The sequence below is a fragment of the Stegostoma tigrinum genome, chromosome 41, assembly GCF_030684315.1.
Source record: "Stegostoma tigrinum isolate sSteTig4 chromosome 41, sSteTig4.hap1, whole genome shotgun sequence".
NCBI classification, from domain to species: domain Eukaryota; kingdom Metazoa; phylum Chordata; class Chondrichthyes; order Orectolobiformes; family Stegostomatidae; genus Stegostoma; species Stegostoma tigrinum.
In genome coordinates this window covers 5,039,635-5,054,162 of record NC_081394.1, presented here as the reverse complement: position 1 = coordinate 5,054,162, position 14,528 = coordinate 5,039,635, and the positions used below count along the sequence as shown (strand labels likewise).

General features: G+C 53.6%; 1 protein-coding gene across 3 annotated transcripts in view; it reads right to left on the bottom strand.

The window, feature by feature from the left end:
• LOC125450590 (persulfide dioxygenase ETHE1, mitochondrial-like) overlaps positions 1-13,798 on the bottom strand; it is a 22,316-nt gene extending 8,518 nt beyond the window's left edge. The window contains exons 1-5 of one of the 3 annotated variants that reach the window (XM_059641375.1): positions 13,703-13,798; positions 10,837-10,981; positions 8,467-8,615; positions 5,974-6,103; positions 5,187-5,276 (exon numbers count right to left, since the gene is read on the bottom strand). In XM_059641375.1, coding sequence (XP_059497358.1) covers positions 5,187-5,276; positions 5,974-6,103; positions 8,467-8,615; positions 10,837-10,981; positions 13,703-13,705 — 517 coding nt within the window. In that variant the 5' untranslated portion in view covers positions 13,706-13,798. Of the gene's footprint in view, positions 1-5,186; positions 5,277-5,973; positions 6,104-8,466; positions 8,616-10,836; positions 10,982-13,239; positions 13,576-13,702 lie in introns of those variants that run through there. The other 2 variants (XM_059641373.1, XM_059641374.1) reach the window with 2 other exon arrangements.
• Between the last annotated feature and the right edge of the window lie 730 nt (positions 13,799-14,528).

Below are 14,528 nucleotides of genomic sequence, written 5' to 3'. Positions count from 1 at the left end.
GAACAGGAGAGATGGAGAGAGCAGGAACAGGAGAGAGAGAGAGAGCAGGAACAGGAGAGAGAGAGAGCAGGAACAGAAGAGAGGGAAGGAACAGGACGGAGAGAGAGAGACCAGGAACAGGAGAGAGAGAGAGAGGCAGAGACAGAGAGCAGGAACAGGAGAGATGGAGAGAGAGAGGGTGAGGTTTCTGACATGGCTAAGTGAGAGCCCACAGCTTCCCAGGAGAAATGTGTTTGCACATGAATTCCTGATGCTGTTCCCTGAGCTGGCAGTCTCAGTTTCCAGAAACCAGGCCCAGTGGAAATCTCCCTAAGTAGGGGAGATGGAGAGAGATTTCTAATCTACACATGTTCCTGATGGCTGCCAGCTGATACCCTCCCTCTGACGCTTCCTGCCTTCACCCTGCCCATCCACACCCACCCCCTTACCCACTCCAACGGGGCATTAAAACTCACTGAAAAAATGGTCCACACCACCACCTCCCCTTGTCAGTATACCGACCTTCCGCACTGTATGATCAGGAGGGTACAGTTACACGGCATGGAAACAGGCCCTTCAGCCCAACCTCTCTGTGCCGACCAGGTTTCCTAAACTAAACTAGTCCCATTCCTATTCATGTCCCCATCCAGACGCCTTTTAAATGCTGTAACTGTACCAGCCCCCACCACCTCCTCTGGCAGCTCATTCCATACACGCACCACCCTCTGTGTGAAAAAGTTACCCCTCAGGTCCCTTTTCAATCTTTCCCCTCTCACCTTTAACCTACGCCCCTCTAGTTTCGGACTCCCCTACCCCAGGGAAAATACCTTGGCTTTTCACTCTAGTGACACCCCTCATGATTTTTTAAAACCTCTATGCACCCCTCAGCCTCCGATGCTCCAGGGGGAAAATGTCCCAGACTATCCTGCCTCTCCTTATAACTCAAACACTCCAGGCCCAGTAAGATCCTTATAAATCTTTTCTGCACCCTTTCTAATTTAATAACATCCTTCCCTTAACAGGGAGACCAGAATTGAATGCAGTACCCCAAAAGTGGCCCTAACCAATGTCCTGTACAGCCCCAACATGACCCTCCCAACTCCCTATACTCAACGCACTGACCAATAAAGGCAAGCGTACCGAACACCTTCCTCACCGCCCTGTCTACCTGCGACGCCACATTCACGGAACTGTGCACCTGAGCCCATAAATCTGTCTATTTAACAATGCTCCTGTGGACCTTACCATTCTGTGTATAAATCCCGACCTGATTTGGCCTGACCAAAATGCAACACCTCGCATTTATCTAAACTCAACTCCTTCTGTCACTCCTCGGCCCATTGGCCCATCTGATTGTAGGATTTGTTTTTTGCAGAACGTAATAGTCCTCTTGGAACTCCACCAGGAGAGAGTGGCGATGCTGAGGGAAGGTAGCTGGACTGTAAGTGCGAGGCAAGTCTATCTCTGGTGGAGAGAGGGCTGTTGGGGAAGGGAAGGGGGTTAAAATCATGCTGGTAAAGAGGTTAGAGATAACAAGATCAGCGGGCCAAGCAGCATCAGAGGAGCAGGAAAGCTGATGTTTCGGGTCTGATGTTTCATCTCAATGGAATGCATGTTGTCATTCTTTGCTGCTGTTTTAAGTCATTCTTTAATTATCCCTAACTTCCCTTCCTCTTTGCGATGGTCTGATGCCGATGGGATAAAGAATCTTGGTTCATGATCTTTGGGCCCGACGTGTGTTCAAATTCACGCGCAGTATTGGGTTAAGGTCGAAATTAAATCTCAACATTCGGTGCATCAGTGAGGTTATCTGGCGTCGCTGGTCACTTTGTAGGTCACTGTGTGGACCCTAACCCTGACCCTGACCCTAACCCTCACAAGAAAGGGTCCAATTTATTTCTGGGATTGGGGCAGGCGGCTTATGTGGACAGGTTGGGCCTGTATCCATTTGGAGTTTGGAAGAGTGAGAGGCGAGCTTACTGAAATGTAGAAGGTGTTGAAGTGTTGGGCAGCTGGGCCAATATTCTCTCTTGTGAAGGAGACTGGAAATAAAGATTTAGTATAAAATAATACAGAGCTCAGTGATCCTGCAATTAACAGATCAGACCTAAGCTCTGCAATCCTGCCACATCCAGTCGTGAATGCTGGTGGGCAGTTAAACAGCTCACTGCAGGAAGAAGCTCCACAGATACTCCCATCCTCAATGATGGAAGAGCCCAGCGCATCAGTGCAAAAGAGATAAGGCCGAAGCATTCGCAGCAATCTTCAGCCAGAAGTGCCGAGTGGATGATCTACCTCAGAATGTCCCATGGTCCCCAGCATTACACGTACCAGGCTTCAGCCAATTTATTCACTCCACATTACAATAAGAAATGTTGGAAACTGGATTGTGCAAAGGCTACGGGCCCTGACAACATTCCAACAATAGTATTGAAGACTTGTGCTCCAGGACTGGCCACTCCACAATACAGTGACAACACTAATATCTACCTGACAATGTGGAAAATTGCCCAGGTATGTCCTGTTACACAAAAAGCAGGACAAATCCAACCCGGCCAGTTACCACCCCATCAGTCTACTCTCAATCATCAGGAAAGTGATGGAAGGTGTCAGTAACAGAGCTGTCAAGCAGCACCTGCTCAGCAATAACCTGCTCAGTGACGCCCAGTTTGGGTTCCACCAGGGCCACTCAGCTCCTGACCTCATTACAGCCTCGGTTCAAACATGGACAAAGGAGGTGAGGTGACAGTGACAGTGACAGCCCTTGATATCAAGGCTGCGTTCGACCGAGTGTGGCATCAAGGAGCCCTGGCAAAACTGAAATGAATGGCGATCAGGAGGCAAACTCTCCAATGTTTGGAGTCATACCTGATACACAGGAAGATGGTCATGGTTGTTAGAGATCAATCTTCTCAGTTCCAGGACATCTCTGCAGGGATTCCTCAGGCCCAACCATGTTTAGGTGCTTCATTAATGACCTCCCCTCCATCATAAGATCAGTAGTGGGGATGTTTGCTGATGACTGCACAGAGTTCAGCCCCATTCATGACTCCTCAGATACTGAAGCAGTCCGTGTTCACACACAAGATCTGGACAATACCCAGGCTTGGGCTGACAAGTGGCACACTTTGAGCCACACAAATGCCAGGCTATGACCATCACCAATAAGAGACAATCTTACCACCGTCCCTTGACGTTCAATGGTGCTCCCATCACTGAATCCCCCACTATCAACATCCTGGGGCTTGCCACTGACCAGAAACTTGACTCACCACATAAACCCAGTGGCGACAAGAGCAGCTCAGAAGCTGGGAATCCTCCAGCAAGTAACTCACCTCCTGACCCTTCATAGCAAGGTCACTTCATAGAATCCCTACAGTGTGGAAACAGGCCCTTTGGCCCAACAAGTCCACACCAACCCTCAGAACATCCCACCCAGACCCATCCCCTTAATCTACACATCCCTCAGCACTACGGGCAATTTAGCATGGCCAACCCACCTAGCCTGCACACCTTTAGATTGTGGGAGGAAACCGGAGCACCCGGAGGAAACCCACGCAGACACGGGGAGAATATGCAAACTCCACACAGTTGCCTGAGGGTGGGATCAAACCTGGGTCCCTGATGCTGTGAGTTAGCAGTGCGAACCACTGAGCCGCTGTGGTGTCCCCAGTAAAGCAAAAGAGGTCCCCCCCAAAGCCTGTCCCACCATCTCCAAGGCATAAGTCAGGAGGGGGATGGAATACTCCCCACTTGCCCCTGGATGGGGGCAGCTCCAACAACACTCAAGAAGCTCGACACCATCCAGGACAGAGCAGCCCCCGCTCGATCGGCCCCACATCCACAAACATCCCACTCCCTCCCCCCCACCGACGCTCAGTCGCAGCAGTGTGTACCATCTACAAGATGCTCTGCAGAGATTCACCAAAGATCCTCAGGCAGCACCTTCCAAACCCACAACCCACTTCCATCCAGAAGGACAAGGGGCAGCAGATACATGGGAACACCAGCCCCCTGCAAGTTCCCCTCCACTCCCCATCCTGACTTGGGAATATATCGCCGTTCCTTCAGTGTCAAAATTCAGGAATTCCCTCCCTAAGGGGACATTGTGCGTCAACCCACAGCACATGGGGACTGCAGCGGCTCAAGGAGGCAGCTCATCCCCACCTTCTCAAGGGGGGCAACTAGGGGATGGGGCAGTAAATGCTGGTCCCGGCCAGCGACACCCACATTCCCACAAATGAATAGAAAAGAAAATGAAAGCAACAGCTTTGCTGTTTAAGGCGAAGATGGAAAATAGTTGTTTGCAGAGAGACAGTAGGCCTCCCTGTCAGATGAAGGGATGTTGAATATCTTCGGGCAGGATATTGATTGAAGGTTTAGCGTTAGGAGTTTTGGTTTATCAACAGACAAAGGACCCAGATCATTGAGCACTCTACGGTACATTAGTGGATAGTTACTAACTCAGTGGGCAGCAGAAAACTTGGAAGGCTAGTGACATGTGAGGGGCATGGTGTGGAACTTGAAATAGACACAGACACATCTGGTGAAGTCCCTATAATTGGTGGAGGGAGGCAGTTAAGAGCGCACGGTGGCTCAGTGATTAGCAGAACTGCCCCACAGCGCCAGGGACCCGGGTTCAATCCCACCCTCGGGCTACAGTCTGCGTGGAGTGTACATGTTCTCCCTGTGTCTGCGTGGGTATCCTCCCACAGTGCAAAAATGAGCAGGTTATCTGTGGGGAAATGAGGGGGGTGGGGTGCAATGGGCTGAATGGCCTGCTTCCACAGGGTTGGGGGAAAATCTGTGATGAATAAAGCAGACACAGCCCCGAGTGCCATGAAAAGGAACACAGCAGGGTAAGTGTTGAGGAGTTTGTGCAAGACGAGAGTTAGAACTAAAACAGAAATTGTTGGAAAAACTCAAGTTCTGCTTTTGCTTCGGATTTTTCCAGTGTCTTTCGGTTTTCTATTTCCGCCCCAAGTTGTAAGAACTCAGACAGGGAGCTCTGTGTTTTTGGGGAAGGATGGGACTGAACGGGTCAGAGTGACGGGAGGAGAAACGGGAGTCCTCACCCAGCCTGGCTGTCGACGTGACTCCAGACCCACAGCAATGTCTTTGACTTTTAGCTGCAGACCCACCTCCCGGGGCAATTAGGGATGAGCAGTAAACAGATCCAACAATGCGTGAAAGCGTGACTCCCAAACCTGTATAATCGTGAGCTGGGTACAGTAGGCAGTCAGCAGGGAGGGTAAAGATTTTCCCATGGACAGAACGATACAGAGTCTCGGCATTACCTGGAAAGACATCCCAAGAGAGAGAATTGCAAAATGATTTGGGAAAAAGATCCACTGCGTGCATATTTCTGCACAGAGCAAGCTCCGACAAACGAGAAACATCACCGACAGAATCCCTGCAGTGATGGTGGATGGAGTAAAATATTGATCTCAGCTCATGTCGCAGAATCCCCCTGCAGCTCTCTCCATCACTAAGCTATGGCCCAGTGATCCTGCTAAAGTCACTGAGCACAGAAAATGCAGGCTCCCAGTACTGAGGGAGTGCTACACTGTCGGAGGGTCAGTGCTGGGGGAGCGCCGCACTGGCGGAGGGTCAGTGCTGGGGGAGCGCTGCACTGTCGGAGGGTCAGTGCTGGGGGAGCACCGCACTGTCGGAGGGTCAGTGCTGAGGGAGCGCCGCACTGGCGGAGGGTCAGTGCTGAGGGAGTGGGCAATGTCGGAGGGTCAGTGCTGAGGGAGCGCCACACTGTCGGAGGGTCAGTGCTGAGGGAACGCCGCACTGTCGGAGGGTCAGTGCTGAGGGAGTGGGCACTGTTGGAGGATCAGTGCTGAAGGAGTGGGCACTGTCGGAGGCTCAGTGCTGAGGGAGCACTGCGCTGTCGGAGGCACAGTGCTGAGGGAGTGGGCATTGTCGGAGGATCAGTGCTGAGGGAGGGCAGCACCCTTGGACGGTTAGTGCTGAAGGAGTGGGGTGTACCTTGTTGAAAGTCAGTCCGTCCGCAGCCTCGGATAAGCAGAGCGTCTCCAGTGAAGGCCATGGTTTGGTCATTGAGGACGAAGGTGAGGCAGCCATCTGTGTGCCCTGGGGTTGAACGTGCCTCCAGAAACTAGACAGAGTGAGGAACACACACAGACACTGACAGAACAATCTCCCCACTCCTAAAGCCATCCCAGATCAATATCAGAATTCCAATCTTCCAGTTCCATGGCACTGAGCACTGCTTCAACTCAGTGAGACCCACACTCGGAGCACCGTGCACAGTTCCAGTCTCCGTATCCCTCAGTTAGACCCACACTCAGAGCACTGTGCACAGTTCCGGTCTCCGTATCCCTCAGTTAGACCCACACTCAGAGCACCGTGCACAGTTCCAGTCTCCGTATCCCTCAGTTAGACCCACACTCGGAGCACCGTGCACAGTTCCAGTCTCCGTATCCCTCAGTGAGACCCTCACTCGGAGCACCGTGCACAGTTCCAGTCTCCGTATCCCTCAGTTAGACCCACACTCGGAGCACCGTGCACAGTCCCAGTCTCCGTATCCCTCAGTTAGACCCACACTCAGAGCACTGTGCACAGTTCCGGTCTCCGTATCCCTCAGTTAGACCCACACTCAGAGCACCGTGCACAGTTCCAGTCTCCGTATCCCTCAGTTAGACCCACACTCGGAGCACCGTGCTCAGTTCCAGTCTCCGTATCCCTCAGTGAGACCCTCACTCGGAGCACCGTGCACAGTTCCAGTCTCCGTATCCCTCAGTTAGACCCACACTCGGAGCACCGTGCACAGTCCCAGTCTCCGTATCCCTCAGTTAGACCCACACTCAGAGCACTGTGCACAGTTCCGGTCTCCGTATCCCTCAGTTAGACCCACACTCGGAGCACCGTGCCCAGTCCCAGTCTCCGTATCCCTCAGTTAGACCCACACTCGGAGCACCGTGCACAGTCCCAGTCTCCGTATCCCTCAGTTAGACCCACACTCAGAGCACTGTGCACAGTTCTGGTCTCCGTATCCCTCAGTTAGACCCACACTCGGAGCACCGTGCACAGTCCCAGTCTCCGTATCCCTCAGTTAGCCCCACACTCGGAGCACTGTGCACAGTTCCAGTCTCCGTATCCCTCAGTTAGACCCACACTGGGAGCACCGTGCACAGTTCCAGTCTCCGTATCTCTCAGTTAGACCCACACTCGGAGCACAGTGCACAGTTCCAGTCTCCGTATCCCTCAGTTAGGCCCACACTTGGAGCACCGTGCACAGTCCCAGTCTCCGTATCCCTCAGTTAGGCCCACACTTGGAGCACTGTGCACAGTCCCAGTCTCCGTATCCCTCAGTTAGACCCACACTCGGAGCACCGTGCACAGTCCCAGTCTCCGTATCCCTCAGTTAGTCCCACACTCGGAGCACCGTGCACAGTTCCAGTCTCCGTATCCCTCAGTTAGACCCACACTCGGAGCACCGTGCACAGTCCCAGTCTCCGTATCCCTCAGTTAGAACCACACTCGGAGCACCGTGCACAGTCCCAGTCTCCGTATCCCTCAGTTAGTCCCACACTCGGAACATGATTTTATTCCCAGGTCAGCGTACGTATGCATTCTGTCGAAAAGAGGAGCATGAGGGGATGAACTGTTTTTTGGTCTTTAAAATTCTGAAACGGTTTCACTCGAGCAAATGTAGAGATGATGATTCCACTTGTGAGGATGATGGGGTGTCGAGAACAAGGAGCAAATGATAGCAGTCCCGAAGAAATCCAATGGGGAAATCAGGTTCAAAGTTTCTCTCCCAGAGAGGAGAGGGAATGTGGGACTCAGTCCCAAAAGGGAGTGGGAGGGAATGTGGGCTTCTCTCCCTCGGGGAGTGGGAGGGAATGTGGGCTTCTCTCCCTCGGGGAGTGGAAGGGAATGTGGGCATCTCTACCTCGGAGAGTGGGAGGGAATGTGGGATTCTCTCCCTCGGGGAGTGGGAGGGAATATGGGCTTCTCTCCCTCAGGGAGTGGGAGGGATTGTGGGATTCTCTCCCTTGGGGAATGGGAGCGAATGTGGGATCCTCTCCCTTGGGAAGTGAGAGGGAATGTGGGATTCTCTCCCTCGGGAAGTGTGACGGAAGTGGGATTCTCTCGCTCAGGGAGTGGGAGGGAATGTGGGATTCTCTCGCTCAGGGAGTGGGAGGGATTGTGGGATTCTCTCCCTTGGGGAATGAGAGCGAATGTGGGATCCTCTCCCTTGGGAAGTGCGAGGGAATGTGGGATTCTCTCGCTCAGGGAGTGTGACGGAATGTGGGATTCTCACTCCAGGGAATGTGTGAGGTGAATTGTGTCAATGTTTTGAAGGGGAAACACATGAGGAAGAGAAGGGAAGAAGGAGATCGTGATGGGGCCACAGAAGAAGTGTAGGCTATTTCGGGGAATTCCTGGCATGGAACAGAGGGAACGAATGGCCTGTTCCTGAGATGGGGTATCTCTCCGCGGTGAGTTACTTACAAACTTGCCGAAGTTGATGATGTCACCTTCCTTGATGTAAATGTCAGCCATTGCCCCACTGTCCTTCGAGATAACGCTTTGGCATCCAATCAGCATCTTCTTCAGGAGGCCTGTTCCTGTCACATGGTCTGCATGGCAATGGGTATTGGCTGCAGCAACAATAGGGAGACATCATTCCTGACCCTCCGACAGTGCCCACTCCCTCAGCACTGACCCTCCGACAGTGCCCGCTCCCTCAGCACTGACCCTCCGACAGGGCCCGCTCCCTCAGCACTGACCCTCCGACAGGGCCCGCTCCCTCAGCACTGACCCTCCGACAGTGCCCGCTCCCTCAGCACTGACCCTCCGACAGTGCCCGCTCCCTCAGCACTGACCCTCCGACAGGGCCCGCTCCCTCAGCACTGACCCTCCGACAGTGCCCGCTCCCTCAGCACTGACCCTCCGACAGTGCCCGCTCCCTCAGCACTGACCCTCCGACAGTGCCCGCTCCCTCAGCACTGACCCTCCGACAGTGCCCGCTCCCTCAGCACTGACCCTCCGACAGTGCCCGCTCCCTCAGCACTGACCCTCCGACAGTGCCCGCTCCCTCAGCACTGACCCTCCGACAGTGCCCGCTCCCTCAGCACTGACACTCCGACAGTGCCCGCTCCCTCAGCACTGACCCTCCGACAGTGCCCGCTCCCGCAGCACTGACCCTCTGACAGTGCCCACTCCCTCAGCACTGACCCTCCGACAGTGCCCACTCCCTCAGTAGTGACCCTCCGACAGTGCCCACTCCCTCAGTACTGACACTCCGACAGTGCCCACCCCCTCAGTACTGACCCTCCGACAGTGCCCACTCCCTCAGTACTGACACTCCGACAGTGCCCGCTCCCTCAGCACTGACCCTCCGACAGTGCCCGCTCACTCAGCACTGACCCTCAGTGAATTTTGGGATTTGATTCTTTTGAAATTCTTTGTAATGGGGAGTGAACCCCTGATGCTGAGAGACGCAGGAGAGAGTGTGTTGCACTACTCTGATGTTTGGTTGGTGGGGGCTTGCTTTACTGGCACTGGGATACATTCCCCACAGACTTTCCTTGACCATCAGGTGATCATTAGGGAGGGAATTCCAGGATTCTGACCCAGCGACACTGAAGGAACGGTGATATATTCCCAAGTCAGGATGGGCAGTGGAGGGGAACTTGCAGGGGGCTGGTGTTCCCATGTATCTGCTGCCCCTTGTCCTTCTGGATGGAAGTGGGTCGTGGGTTTGGAAGGTGCTGCCTGAGGGTCTTTGGTGAATCTCTGCAGAGCATCTTGTAGATGGTACACACTGCTGCGACTGAGCGTCGATGGGGGGAGGGAGTGGGATGTTTGTGGATGTGGGGCCAATCGAGTCGGGGGCTGCTCTGTCCCGGATGGTGTTGAGCTTCTTGAGTGTTGTCGGGGCTGCCCCCATCCAGGGTAAGTGGGGAGTATTCCATCACACTCCTGACTTGTGCCTTGTCGATAGTGGGACAGGCTTTGGGGGGAGTCAGGGGGCAGGTTACTATGACCAGCCCGTTTTGGAACAATATTATGCAGCCGGTTCTGATTCAGTTTCTGGTCAACGGTAACCAGACCAGGGACAGTTGATCATGAGGGATTCAGTGATGGGTTCACCAGTGAATGAGAATGGACATTTCCAGCTGTCAATTGAGAACGGATGGGTGTATGAAAGGTTTGAGAGATAGGGGACAAATGCTGGCAAATGGGACTAGATTTATTTAGGTTGGCATGGAATGAGTTGGTATGAAGTGTCTTTTCCTGCGCTGTACATCTCTATGAGAATATCCCTGCTTGTTGCTTCAGTTTGTTCCTGTTTCAGATCCTAGAGCTCACGATGGCAGAGGACAATCATTCATTGTTGTCCCACTGCCAAAGGGAAACTTTGATGCCCACCTCCTCAGAGTGCCCACCCCTCTGCCCTGGAGGCGTGGATTGTAGGAAGGAAGGCATACTGGCCCCCACCCCGCTCTCCTTGGGAGTGAGGGCCCACCTCCGGGCAGACAGAGCAGAGCGAGGGTCTCAGAAAGAGGCGAACTGGAGACATTCACAGGGCAGGGACCGGGAGAATTCTGATGGGAAAGAGTTGGCATTGGGATGTGGGGATTTTTGACTTCCTCCGGAGAAGGGGTTTCCCAACTTGGATTGAGGAACTGAGATTCCCGGCACTCGGCTGTTAATTTCTGCTCGCTGGATTCTGTGATCAATGCAGAGCTCTTGGGCCTTTCAGTTTAAAGGAGTAGAGGGAGCTTCACATAATATCAAACCCCGCGCTGTCCCCGTCCCAGGGGAGCTGGACAGCCCCAGAGACCATGTTCTGTTTGTTTATTCGCATTGACCTACCTGCGTACAGCAGTTTCAAACCCAGGTCCTCAATCAATTTCACATCACGATTGACTTCCTCAATCACTGGGTCAATGATAACAGCTTCCTTACTCCGGGAGTCAGCCAAAAGGTAGGTGTAAGTACAGCTGATCTTCTCAAAGAGCTGAAATAGTCAGATAGTTTGAAGGAAGAATGATGAGTAGAGATACACTGTCAAAAGAATTCAGGTATTTGTCAGTGTGTGTACAGATAAGCGTACCTGTGTGTGTAAGGTGGGAAACACAGGATGATACACTCCTGTCTGACATGGGAGAACTCTACATCATTTGCTGCTAGTTACTACAGAGTCAATTCCATGCATGATCGAACATGCAGCTCACAGCTCGGGGTCAGGACGGACCCAGTGTGAGACACATTAAAGAGTCATGAGTCCATTATCCAGGATCGAAACACAGCCACCGTCCGCACTGAGGGCGCAGGCACTGTCGGAGGGTCAGCGCTGAGGGAGCGCCGCACTGTCGGAAGGTCAACGCTGAGGGAGCGGGCACTGTCGGAGGGTCAGTGCTGAGGGAGCGGGCACTGTCGGAGGGTCAGTGCTGAGGGAGCGGGCACTGTCGGAGGGTCAGTGCTGAGGGAGCGGGCACTGTCGGAGGGTCAGTGCTGAGGGAGTGGGCACTGTCGGAGGGTCAGTGCTGAGGGAGCGCCACACTGTCGGAGGGTCAGTGCTGAGGGAGCGGGCACTGTCGGAGGGTCAGTGCTGAGGGAGCGGGCACTGTTGGAGGGACAGTGCTGAGGGAGTGGGCACTGTCAGAGGGTCGGTGCTGAGGGAGCGGGCACTGTCAGAGGGTCAGTGCTGAGGGAGCGGGCACTGTCGGAGGGTCAGTGCTGAGGGAGCGGGCACTGTCGGAGGGTCAGTGCTGAGGGAGTGGGCACTGTCCGAGGGTCAGTGCTGAGGGAGTGGGCACTGTCGGAGGGTCAGTGCTGAGGGAGAGGGCACTGTCGGAGGGTCAGTGCTGAGGGAGTGGGCACTGTCCGAGGATCAGTGCTGAGGGAGTGGGCACTGTCGGAGGGTCAGTGCTGAGGGAGCGGGCACTGTCGGAGGGTCAGTGCTGAGGGAGCGGGCACTGTCGGAGGGTCAGTGCTGAGGGAGCGCCACACTGTCGGAGGGTCAGTGCTGAGGGAGCGGGCACTGTCGGAGGGTCAGTGCTGAGGGAGCGGGCACTGTTGGAGGGACAGTGCTGAGGGAGTGGGCACTGTCAGAGGGTCGGTGCTGAGGGAGCGGGCACTGTCGGAGGGTCAGTGCTGAGGGAGCGGGCACTGTCGGAGGGTCAGTGCTGAGGGAGTGGGCACTGTCCGAGGGTCAGTGCTGAGGGAGTGGGCACTGTCGGAGGGTCAGTGCTGAGGGAGAGGGCACTGTCGGAGGGTCAGTGCTGAGGGAGCGGGCACTGTTGAGGGTCAGTGCTGAGGGAGTGGGCACTGTCGGAGGGTCAGTGCTGAGGGAGTGGGCACTGTCGGAGGGTCAGTGCTGAGGGAGAGGGCACTGTCGGAGGGTCAGTGCTGAGGGAGTGGGCACTGTCCGAGGGTCAGTGCTGAGGGAGTGGGCACTGTCGGAGGGTCAGTGCTGAGGGAGTGGGCACTGTCGGAGGGTCAGTGCTGAGGGAGCGGGCACTGTCGGAGTTGGTGATTATTTCCAGTGAGGCATTAAACGTCCCATTGCCGGTATGTGATAGAAGATTGAGGGATTGTCCAAATGTTTATCAATTTTGACCTTTAAATGTCCTCATGTAAACTGCGTTATCTCATAGTGTCTGTTGCTCTGTTTGCCTCTTTTTTCCTGTCTCTCTCCTCTCTCTCTCTCTGTCTCTCTCTCTCTGTCTCTCTGTCTCTCTCTGTGTCTGTTACCCTCCCTCTGTTTGTCTATTTTTTACTTCCTGTTTCTTTTACTGTCTCTCTCTCTCTCTGTCTCTCTCTCTCTCTCTGTCTCTCTCTCTCTCTCTCTCTCTCTGTCTGTTACCCTCCCTCTGTTTGTCTATTTTTTACTTCCTGTTTCTTTTACTGTCTCTCTCTCTCTCTCTCTCTCTGTTTCTCTGTCTGTGTCCATCTCCCGCAGGCTTTCTCTCTCTCTGTCTGTCTGTGTCTCTCTCTCTGTCTGTTTCTCTATGTCCATCTCCCGCAGGCTTTCTCTCTCTCTGTCTGTCTGTCTGCGTCTCTCTCTCTGTTTCTCTGTCTGTGTCCATCTCCCGCAGGCTTTCTCTCTCTCTGTCTGTCTGTGTCTCTCTCTCTGTCTGTTTCTCTATGCCCATCTCCCGCTCGTTTTCTCTCTCTTTTTCTATCTCCCCCTTTCTGTCCGTCTTCCCTCTGTCTCTGTTGATTCATGATGAGGCGCATTCCCGGCCACAGCTGCCTGGATCTGAATCCTACCTGTCGGAAGATTAAACCTTCAGCCTTTGCAGCCTGTTGGGAATACTGCTTGCTGAGTGAGGCAGAAAGAGAGGCCTTGCCTTGGAGCACATTGTGGCAAAGTCTAGCCCCAGGCTTGACTTTGACAAGGCCTCGCCCAGAAACAGACTGGAGCAGATACCAAACAGCGGTGGACATGTTGTGCTCAGTTACTTCCCTGTTGCCTTTGTTGCGAATGTGTGAACATAGCAGAAATAAATCAAACTTTACAAATCAATAGGTTAAACATTAATCATTTTCTCACTGGCAAATTTATTGCAGCTGTCTCAAAGTACCAGGTCCCAGACACACCTCTGCAAATGCTATCTACTTGTTTAATCCAAAACCTATCACAATTTGGACGCCGTCCAGGACAAAGCAGCCCCCGCTCGCTTGGCAGCACATCCACAAACATCCCTCCCCCCTCAGTCGCAGCAGTGTGTACCATCTACAAGATGCTCTGCAGAGATTCACCAAAGATCCTCAGGCAGCACCTTCCAAACCCACGACCCACTTCCATCGGGAAGGGCAAGGGGCAGTGAATACACTGCTATGTCTGGCCCCTTGCTGATGCGTCACCCAAGGTTATAATGATGCAGAGAGTAATTACCGAGGTGTGTTTGCCTTTAGGACATGGACACATCACTACAGGCATCGTACTGCAATTATTCAGAGGTTTGTTCAGATCACGTTTTGTGCAGTTCGGGGTGTTTCTTCATTCACACCAAGTGTCGCTGTCTGGGCCCATATTTACTGATCGATTCTGCCCCTCTTAACGGGTTCCCCACCCACGCCAGGTTAGACCAACCGGCCTGTAAATTCCTGGTCCATCCCTTGCCCCTCACCTTCATGACTATTGATACCCGCTTAGCTGCCCTCAGACCTCTCTGAGGTGGGGGAGAGTTGAAATTATTTTGCCAGCATTTCCGTTAATTTCCAAGGGAGGTCTCACCAGGCAGTGGGAGTAGAAATGGACAGAAGAGGGATGGCATTCTCTTCTGGTGGCCAATTAGAAAGGACCGAGGTTGGGTGGGGTGGGTGAGGAGGGAAGGGGTGCAGAGCAGATTCACCGGATTTGAGGAATGAGGAAATTTAGCTGCAAGATGAGAGTGTTCTCTCTGGGGCAAAGAAGATTGTCAGTTGGGAAAGGTGGGGGAATGGAAGAGGGGGCTGGGGATATCTGATCAAGATCTTGGCACGCTTGGGTACAAAGTTGAAGGAGAACTGCTCCTGTTGGTAGGGCCTGGGAAACAGATTTAAGGTTTTGGAGG